The 11,401-nt window shown below is 31.6% G+C and overlaps 1 protein-coding gene across 1 annotated transcript; it reads right to left on the bottom strand.

Moving 5' to 3' along the window:
- Window positions 1-5,766: 5,766 nt before the first annotated feature.
- LOC131021301 (uncharacterized) lies at window positions 5,767-8,083 on the bottom strand. Its single transcript, XM_057950429.1, has 5 exons — window positions 7,593-8,083; window positions 7,429-7,478; window positions 6,710-6,833; window positions 6,535-6,633; window positions 5,767-6,453 (listed from the first exon to the last, which is right to left on the bottom strand). The coding sequence occupies exons 1-5, from the start codon at window positions 7,762-7,764 to the stop codon at window positions 5,831-5,833; spliced, it is 1,068 nt and encodes a 355-aa protein (XP_057806412.1). The 5' UTR covers window positions 7,765-8,083; the 3' UTR covers window positions 5,767-5,830.
- Window positions 8,084-11,401: the final 3,318 nt, after the last annotated feature.

Here is an 11,401-nt window from a genome sequence, read left to right as displayed (position 1 = left end):
TTTACTATTAGGGTCTAATATTCGATATTATATAGAAGTTGTCGTCCCCCTCAAGATGATAATCATCTAAATCTTTGCATTATATTCTTATAAATTAATTTTTCAAAAATATATATGTAGGGTGAGATTTAGTGAATAAATCTACTAGTTGTCACTAATTTTACCATAATTCTATCTCTACCTAGAAACTCACATTGACAATTAATATATACCAAACACACAAATATAGAGCCCAAAGTTTTTTTGGGAAAATAACTTTGGTAAATTTGTAAATGTAGGACAAAAAATTTTAGGCTTACAATTACAGTACAAAATTTAAAAAATTCGACATAAGTAGGACAAATTGAGCCTGGATGTCCTACAATTGCAAACCCGAAATATCCTACATTTGTAAAACGGTGAAAGTTATGAACGTAATAAAAAGATGAGATAGGAGAGAGAATTTTTTTAAAAAAATAATTTTTAAATAAATATAATTTTTACATTTCAAATCAAATATTTACATAAAATATATCAAACTAAAGCTCTTATCGTGATCTTTAATTTACTATGCATATTAAATATTTTATAACCAGTCGAAGAACTTGACAAATTTAGAAGAAAAGAAAAAAAAACTATACAGTTTATAAATATAAACCTTCAATTTTATTATAACTACATAATTGTCAATCAATTTTGAAATCAATTTGAATTAATTTCAAATTGAAATCTTGCCTTTTTAATATAGTATAAATTTTGATTTAAGTGGGTGTTTGACCTCGACTCAATGTATATATAGCATTTATCCATATATAGTAACTTTTTTTCTTCCCCTATTTTTTTTTTCTTGCATTTGGAGCTAAGAACTTGAACAAAGTATTTTATCTATTTAACTTGGTCAACATTTGAGATTTAAGGGTTATTTAAAATTTTGTTAATTTTGCACTATGCGTAATTGCATTCACATATGTAATTGTTATTTAAGTAATGCACATTTTAGACAAATTGCTAATTCGGATGCTACCACTACATGGAAAAAAGTATAATTTCTTTTTTTTTTCTTTTTTAAATTACATTTGAGACAAATTACTTCGATTTTCTTTTCTATCATATTTATAAAAAATAGTAGGAAATATAATTAAGGGAGATAAATAACTTTAAAACGTGGACATAATATATTGGAGAACTAGAAAATAAAATACGATGAATTAAATTAAATTTGAGAGCCCAAATTTTTTAGACCCCATAATTTTGGCCGTTTTGCAAATGTAGGACAAATTTTTCAGGCTTGCAATTGTAGACAAATTATTTTTTTGGGCTCAATTTGTCGTACTTATGCCTAATTTTTAAAAATCTATCCTACAATTGCAAGCCCGAATTTGTCCTACATTTGTAAAACGGACAAAGTTATATTGTCCAAAAAAACTTTGGTATCTATGAACATGTACAACACAAGTTGTATTATCTCATAAAGAATAGTCGTGATATATCTTATATACCACTATTCGCATAAACAATCTAAGCATTAAGAGAATTAAATAAATAATTAGCATCCAAATTATCCAACAATATAATATCTTGATTATTCTCTCATGAAATAGACCAATATCATATTTTGCTTTGAGATAACAAATAATATGGTTAATATGTTCATATCAGACATGAGAAAGTAATGCCCTAATATCACATAACAGAGCTTTGTAAAACTGTTATGTATTACTAAATTTGCGCTCATACATAACGGTTTTTGAAAGAAACCGACATGTATGAACTGTTACGCATGTGGTCTTTTTTAGTAGTGTCTGGTCCTAAAATATCGTTATCATGTATCTGTATCTACTTTAAGTGATGGGACAACCATTAGGTAGTTAAGTGGATGCAAGTTGTTTCAAAAAGCTTCTTCAAGTAGGTCGATTCATTGGAAAAATTGTCGATGTTCGGATCAAGACAATACTTAGTTTTAACTAAGTTTTTCAAAACTCGTCTTTAGACATGAGTTAACTTCCTCAAGTATTTTGGGTATTCAAAAATATTCTTTCTTTATAAGAAGAGCTCACTTAGTCGATCGGTTGTATCGTTCAATTGTTTTAAATTATTTAATGATCTTTCTAACTTCATACAATACATCTTGAAAATTTAAGAGTCCATTAATTAGAGATTTTCATATAGATATTTATGTCTAGTAACATATACAAAATACGGTCACAACGTCCATAAATTTAATATCATATATAAGATTACTTCCATAAAATATTAAATAAATAACGGAATGCAATGGCACCTATGACATGAGAATATATATATATATATATATATATGTGTGTGTGTGTGTGTGTGTGTGTGTGTGTGTGTGTGTTTGATTGGTTTCAGGCTTAAACCCCTGAGCTACTAATTTCGCTTAACCATCTCATTATTCTCATTTAGCAAGCCTTCATTGTTTATTTCTATATTTTTTCAGTGCTTCCAACACTCTAATATCATTTATTTTGGATTCAAATAATCTTCAAATTGAACTAGCAATTTGTTGATGCAAAAGTATTGTCGACAACTATGATTTTTCTATTATATGATTCTCACATATTCATGGTAACTTTAGTAAAATCATATTCACAATTGTTTCATAATTTTAATATTATGATAATTTAGTGCACATGCAAATGTATTGGGATTATTGTTTCAAAGACGATCCTTTTCTGGAGGTTTTCAAAGTGATGTGTATTTGATTTTGTAATCCGCAAAAATTTATCTTGAGCACCAATAGGTCTTTCACACTTCTGACGCTAATAAGTATTAATTGATTCATAAAGCAATTATGTCCATTAGAGACTTCAATTCTTTGTGGTGCAGTATGACATGTATATGAAATTTCGCTAATTTGGCAGTCAATAATAATTTACTGAACTTCTAGTTTATAGTGAGTTAATCTAACATAAGTAATTCAACGAGAAATTTGTGGCATTATACAATTCATCATCCATATTTTTCGCTAATGCCGAAAAAAGTTTAGAGTTGGATTTATATATATATATATATATAAATTTACAATATTAAATAAAGAAATTAAAAGGTCGCGCCACAGGGGACTCGAACCCAAGACCTTTGGCCTTAAACATTAACTCATTACCTCTTACCCAACACACGCACACAAGACCTTTGGCCTTAGACATTAACCCCTTACCGTTTAGAGTTGGATTATTAAATTAATGTATCACTCAATAAATTGATCCCAATTATTGGCTATAGATATGTCATCTTGATGAAGAAAACATACAGTTTTCGTAATGATAATTAACGTGTTATAAGGTAGAGAGAAGAGGATAAGAGAGAATATCGTAAAGAAAATAAATTTGTAAGAGCATATTACTGTGAGGACTAAATATCTCTATTTAGGCCCAATTTGATAGGGGTTATTGGGTGAGTTAATTAGCATTTCTATATAAATTCCAGAGTTTGATAGGAGTGGAAAGTAATATTTGGCCCACATAAAACCCAAAGCCCGCATGAAATCTACTGTTCTCCTTAGAAATCTATTGTTCTCCTTAGAAACTACAACTCACACCCGCCCATCTTCATCTCCCTCGCCTCTCTGCTCTCTATTATTTCTCGACGACCATCGACGAAAGACGTCGACGCTGCCGCCTCCGCTGAATTCGCCAGCCTAGCGTAGCCCCTCATCTCCTCTCTCTCTCTCTCTCGCTTCCACAACCGGTGGGGATTGTGAATTTGGTTTGTGTGAATTGGTTTTGTGAATTGAATTTGGTTTTGTGAAATTGATTTGGTGAATTTGGTTTTGTGAATTAGTTTCGTGAATTTGGTTTGTGGGGATTGTGAATTTGGTTTCGTGAAATTGGTTTCTGAATTTGGTTTCGTGAATTTGGGTTGTTGGGGATGGGAGGCATTAGACAGGAAACGTGAATTTTTCGAAGGGGTGGGGAAGGGAGGCGGTGCCGATTAGGTGGGGGGCGGGAGTTTGGAGATGAAGACCCAAAAAAATTTAAAATCTGTAGTTGCATTGGTGGCATAACTCAATTCTTTCTACCTAGTGTTTCATTTTTTAATTTAAAATTTTCAATTAATTTAATATAAGGTTAAAATAGTAATTTTACTATTTAATCTAAATTTTAATCTAAACTATCAAACAACTAATTCATATTATCAAGATTTTAATCTTTGATCTATCAAATACTAAAATACATTACTAATATTACCCAATCTATATTATTTTAACTAGATTTTATTTATCCATCTTTATCTCAACTAGCTATCAAACTGGCCCTATATAAGATTACAAATCTAGGGTTTAGAGATTCGTCTTCACTCTAATACTAGAAAAGATATAAATATATATATTTTTACAACAATTTTTCCATTTTTTTATATTTTTGTTCTTAAAATTACTTTATTTTTTTAAATATCTTAAACTTTGCAAATTTGTTTTGTTCTACATCAATAAATTCTGGCGTCGAATATATCTCTCGCGGAACATGTTGAGCTCAAGCTGTGATGTCCAAGGAATCTACAACGCAAGAGATGTGTTTTTTCTTTTCTTTTTTTTTCTTTTTTTTTTAATAAAAATTGATCAAATATGTTGTTTTTTCTTTTGATAAATATGATCGATTATCTATTTTTCCCCTTTGCTGATTCATACTCCTGATTTATTGATTGAATGTGAAGAAAATTAAGTAAATTTGCAAAGTTTACATGAAACATGTTTTAAGTGCGATGACTGAGTCAGTCAGATATCTGACACCGTAATTTTTTATGAGGCCATCCAAACAAAATTAAAATTACTATAAATCCTATTAAATATAATACTATTTGATATGGGTTTTAGATCATTCAGCAATAAAATGAGGCCATCGAAACAAAAACCCTTGTTTCCTAAAAAAATCAATAAGGAAAACGTTACTGGAAAGTAGTAACCGACTTACCGCCTCAAAAAAGCAGTATAAAAAATATCCAAAACCCTAATTAATTTGGCATCACAATACACTCCAATGGATTGTTGCGACGCCGATGATTACTGTGAAGTTGGTGAGTCCAAAAATCTCCCAAATTTGGAAACTGAAGCTTGCGAGAACGTAGATGGCATGGACCAATTCGTGATCTGGTTTGAAGTTGAGACAACTGTCCCCGTAGCAGACGAGGATGAGGAGTCACAGTTCGTGCGCGTGGACAAAACTCAATCCTACACGCTGTGGGCGCCATGTCCGAGATTCAAGAAGCAGAACCTGAGCAGGGAGAGGATCTCCAGCATGCTTTCGAGGGTGGGAGTGCCGCTTCACAAGCAAGACTTCATGATCCACCTCATCTCCTTTCAAGCCGACCACATCGCCAACGCGCCTCGCAACAAGCCCTCCTCCATTCTGCCTCTCTCCGTTTCCATCAGCCTTGTTTCTTGTTCATGCTCCCACTGATTTATATTTCATCTCGATTTTAGGCTTACAAGATATTTCCTCTCTCTTATTTTACTATCCTATAAAATAATTCATTCATCACCTTTTTTATTTTTTAATAAATTTTGTGGTTCAAGATTTGAATTTCCTCAGTTTGATTTTATTTTAATTCATAAATTGTGAATTCTAATTGGAGTGATGCATCTTGTACACTAATTTTTGCCTTCTTTCAGTTCCTACTGTAAATTTTTGTTCATCAAATCTTGAAAACCCTTTAGTTGTATCTTATGTTTCATTACTTTTATCATTGTTCTTCTCTCACACTAATTGTAAGTCATATGCAAAGCTTATACAAAAGATCTTAGCTCATATCTAAGTTGTTCTATATGAATGAGAAACCAGAAACATTCTTGATAATTATCTGCAAATCTGCAACATGACAACATAGTACTAATCTAACTAGCTGTAAACCTATAAACCATAACATGCAAATAACTCTCTCCCACATTCACAACCTGTGAAGGAAAATTAGGCCGATTTACAGAATCAGGAAATCCTTGAGTTTCCAAGCACAATCCACCATACCTTCTATAGACAACCCCATTCTTACCCACAGTATCACCCAGCATATTGCTAGTATAAAACTGCACCCCAATCTGATTAGTCCACAACTCCATCTTCCTCCCCGACCCCTCATCGAGCACGACAGCTGCCTTCATCAGATGCCCCCCGGCCCCCGCCCTGTCCAAGACATAGTTGATGTCGTATCCACCGGCCACCTCATTCAACCTGCTCCCAATTGCCCGAGGCCGAAGGAAATCGTAGGGTGTCCCCTTGACAGAGGAGATTGCGCCTGTTGGGATGAGTCTGTCATCCACGGGTGTGATCTTGGAAGCGAGGAGCTGGATCTTGTGAGACAGGATGTTGCCATTTGCATGGCCACCGAGATTCCAGTATGTGTGGGAGGCTAGATTGATAGGAGTTGGCTTGTTGAGTGGCTTGGCTTCCATTTTTATCGCGAATTTGTTTGATCCTATGAAGAGGTAAGTCACCATGACAAATACTGCACCGGGAAATCCTGTTTCAACACAAGATTAACTTTTAGTTTAAAAGCTAAATATTTATGCTCTTTTCCTAATTATGAAGTGTGGTTTTTTACCTTGTTCACCGTCGTGGCTGTTGTAAGTGAGGGTTATGTGGCTGTTCTTTACGTGTTCTTGGACTGTCCACACCACATCACTGAATCCGATCTTCCCACCTAATTCATGTCTTCAATGATAAATATTGCTAAAGTGTTGATGAAATTGGTAGGAATTTGAGAGGTTTAGGAGTACCATGGAGAGTGTTTCCATTGTTGTTATCAGGCAGTTTGTAGACTACGCCGTTTAGAGTGAATTGAGCGCCTGAGATCCTATTTGCAACGCGCCCGACTAGGGCACCAAAGTAGGTTGTATCATTCTGCAAATTTTACATTCGAGCTGAGAACTAAACATGAAATTTGGCTATTTAGAACTTAACATGTGCAGAAATGTTCTTTATCATCTATGTAAATGTAAAACAGGTCTAACTAATTTGCAAGTTTGTTTCCAACTGATAGGTTTATGTTTTCAGAGCTAAAAACTATACATGAAATCTGGCGATCTTGAACATGTTCAGATATGGTCTGTATTCACTGTAAATGTAAAACAGACATAATTAACCTTTCAAGGTTGTGTTCAAAGGTTTCGTGTTTCCAGAAGTTCAATTTCTGCAAAAGAACGTCTTATTTTGAACTTGTTGATCATTTGGCCTACAATGCTTAGTTCTAGATTTGAAAGAAAGTACGAATTATTTATAACGATCTTTTGATTAGCTAGCACAAATTAAACTGGGGAAAAATTGCAGGAAAATTTACCGCAAAAGATATATATGATATGGCATCAAATCAGCAATAAATCACTTTGGTCCTTGACGATTAATGATTTAAGCATAAATTTAGTGTAAAATAATAGTGCACAAAACTGTGATAAATTCCAAAAATGGAAAAGAATGAATGATTCTTTATCAGACTTGCCTTGTAACCTTCTACGGATCCAAAACCGAGAACTATGTCATCCAACTTGCCTGAAAGGAATTCGAATTAAGATTTGGCAGTGAAATCTTCATCAAGCTACACTTCAATCTTGAGAGAGACACACATTTGTATATGTAAATACATATAAAGAGAAACAGAGTTACCATTCCGATCGGGGACTAGGACGGAGATAACGGTGGCGCCATAGTTGGTGATGTTGACGGAGAAATCACCTTTCCGCAGTTCAAATACGCCAATTTCAGGAGCAGCTTCACACACGTTGCTTACTGCAAAAGCTATCATCATCACACACAAATACAAAGGTGCTTTGTCCATTTCCGCAGGTTTTCAGGCACATACAGAATTGCAATCTGTATGTATACTTCACTTGTATAAGAAGTATCACACACACACACACTTATATATATATACAAACACAAAATTAAATGGATAGAGAAAAATGTGGTTTGAGTTGAGGAAAAATGAGGTGCGGATATTACAGAAGAAGGTTCATTGTCGATAAGGATTTCTGTGCGTGTGTGTGTGAGAGAGTAATTGAAACAGACGGCATGAGTCCTGTGTGGATCTTCTCGAAATAAATGGGAGCTATTTCATCTAGAAGATTTTTGGGAAAGACAAACTGCTGCTTTCATTTCATTCCATTTCTCAATAGCCGTTTTCGAAATTTAATATCATAAATATGATACCATATTTGTATGATTTTAATCCAATCATACAAATCTTTATTATATGATACAAACCTTTCAAGATTCGTGGGACGAATGGAATACAACATTAAAGTTTATGTATTTTTTTGTATTTTTTTATATTTTTTAAAGTTCATGCATGTGTAAAATCAAACTATTCCAAAATTAGTGTATTTAAGCACTAATAATCCAATATATATATATAGGAATGGGATCATGAAATATCCAATGCTTATAATAGATCCGTAGATCCAAATCTAGACCACACATTTATAACATGTGGCGCATCAAGATGGTGACACGTGGCAAGGTATTTCAAGGCAAAATATGGAGAGGGGTAAAATTGGAATGTAATTTTCGGATTTAATAATTAAAAAATATATATATTTTTTTTAGATTTTCTCAAAATAGATATATTTTAGATGCATATAGTTTCACACGAAGATGCATTAAGTTTTCACATGAAATGCATAACTTTGAACAGAAAAATGCATTTGATTTTTACAGTTTTGGTATTTTCACCACCCCACCCCGCACCACCCCCCAACCCACCCCACACTCCCCATTACCACCCCCCCAAAATAGTCATGTTTCACATGCATATAAAATCAAACAAAAGTGCATAAAAATTTTACATAAAAATGCATTAAATTATACAAAAAATACATTTCATTTTAATAAATCTGGTATTTTCGCCACCCCACCCCTGCCCACCCCCACCCCCCACCCAAGTTTACTTAAAAAGTTTTTTATTTTTATTTTTAATTTAAATTTATGATCTTTATGGTGCTAAAAGCCCTTAATAAAAAGATAAAGCCTTCAAACTTTGGATGACGCAGGGTCAAAAGTTGAATTTAGTAGCTCCTTGTTCTCGTAAGATATTTTTATCACTTACAAAATGTTGAATATTATCATTTGGTAAAATACCCTCTCCGTCTGAATGCCCCTCGTTCCACTATAAGTGAAACTCTTTTTATTTTGAAACTAATTTCTTTTTTGATAAAAGTTTTATCTTTTAAACATATTTTCACTTTTTCACCTACACATAAAATACATTATTTCTTAATTCTCGTGTTCAAAAAAATGGGTCTCACTTATAGTACGACGGAGGGAGTATATATATATATAATAAAAATAAAAATAAATTGACCATATCTTATTTCAAACGATTATATTTAATTACAACATCATTACTAACAATTTTATTTATTTATGTACAACATATTGAACATCTCATAAATTCTAAAACGTTTTATTATTATAGACTGCAGGAGCCATCGTTTAGCCAAAATCCTACGGGCATTTACTTTGGGGGATTAACATTGATAGATAAAAATAATAAGATTAATTAATTTCTTGTTTACTTTAAAATACCTCAAGACTCTTGATTATTTTTATAATTTAAGCTAATTTTATTTAATTCATATTCCACTCAAAAGGATAAAATTAGAGAAATCTATTCTTAAGAATAAAAATATTCATGCAAGGTATGTAAATCGCCCGAGATAAAATTAGTAAATATTGCATGTATACATGATCGAGAGCGATCATAATTATATATCGGTAATCTATCTATATAATATATAAAAGAGGAGTTTTCCCCTCCATTTTTTCTCTCTCTTCTTCCACCAATTTTTCAATTATTTTTCTGTCTTCCTATCAATTTTTTCACTTCTTCTCATTTTTTTTCTTCTAAATATCGTCATAATTGATTAATGAAAAAAATATTCAATATGCATCTTAAATTTAAGTTCGTGAAAAGATCTTTAATATGATATAAAAATCATCAAAATAAATAAATTATGAAGTTTTTTTTTAATATGTTATTTTCTCTCTCCATTACTTTTTACAACTTTCTTTTCCTATGTTTGTATATAAAATATTTATTTATTAAAATATATTTTGCATTTATTCATATTTTGATTATATTTAATATTTATATTTATTTATTTAAATATATTAATTAATTTCGATATTCGTCGTGCATCGTACGAATGGAAGTACTAGTAACATTATATAGAGGAGAAAATTTGTACTTGAATCATGGAAAATCGGCTTTATGGTGGTGTCCTAGTAATTTCAAGTTTGGATAATAATGAGAATTATACAACAACCAGATATTACTATTTATTATAGTGGAGTCAATTTAAATTTGGAATTGTATTACAGTTACTCATGTTCCTAATTTCATGTTCACACAGTTCACATACTAAGATTATTCTGCGTATTATTCATCCACCATTGAATTTTCTTACGTTTATTAATAATAGTCTGTTTGAAAAAAATCGCTGCTTCAAGAAACAACTTCTTTAATCGAGAAATCGTCTAGCTATTTGAAATTTCCGAACACAACTGATATTTCAAATTTAATTAAGACTTGATAATATATTACTCGTTGTTATCTTTAACTTTTCTTTTGTTTTGATCTATTAATCGCAAGGTTTTCATCAAATATTAATTAAAAATAGTAATTTAATATTTTGAAATAATACGAGTTATATTGAACTTTGAAATAATATTCTAGGAATACAATTAATTCATTTGATCACCAACATCTATTTATACAATTTTAGATTGTGATATAAGATTGGGTAAATATGTTTGATGAGTACGAATGAAAAGATCGTTCTATATTTATTATCTTATCCCCGAAAAAATAAAATGGCTATTCCTCTGCAATAGTACGTGAGCCGAATAAAAAGAAGACATCAACTTCGTGTGCTCTAATTTTGGGGGGGTTTTGCTCATTTTCAATTTTTTTGTTCCGTTTTTATTCACATAAAAAGTTAAACAGGGTGTTTGGCTGAGCTTATAAGCTCTTCAGAACAACTTATAAGCTTTTTAAGAACTTATAAGCTCCTTCAAAGTGTTGATAAAATAAGCTCTTAAAGAACTTAAAAATTGTAAAATTAAGCTCTTAGAGCTTATAAGTTCCCTAAAATATAAGTTCATCTACCCCAACTTATTTTCTCATTATCTTATAACCAACGCTCATCTTACAAAAATAACTCAATTATATTTTTTTTGTTTTCATTATATATCATTCTAATTTCATCTCTCTTCAATTTTCTCTTTCTAAGAAAAATTCTATCTCCCTAACTAAAAATTGTCTATCTAGCTTATAAGTTCAATTATCCAAACACTTTGATAACTTATAAATTTTTTATGGAACTACATCTTATAAACTGTTGAAACATCGTATAAGCTCTTTAAAATAATAGTATTAGTTAAACACCCTCCAAGTGACGGTATAGAATCGTAACTGG

This window comes from Salvia miltiorrhiza, chromosome 4, assembly GCF_028751815.1.
Source record: "Salvia miltiorrhiza cultivar Shanhuang (shh) chromosome 4, IMPLAD_Smil_shh, whole genome shotgun sequence".
Lineage (NCBI taxonomy): Eukaryota > Viridiplantae > Streptophyta > Magnoliopsida > Lamiales > Lamiaceae > Salvia > Salvia miltiorrhiza.
This window is presented reverse-complemented; position numbering and strand designations above follow the sequence as displayed.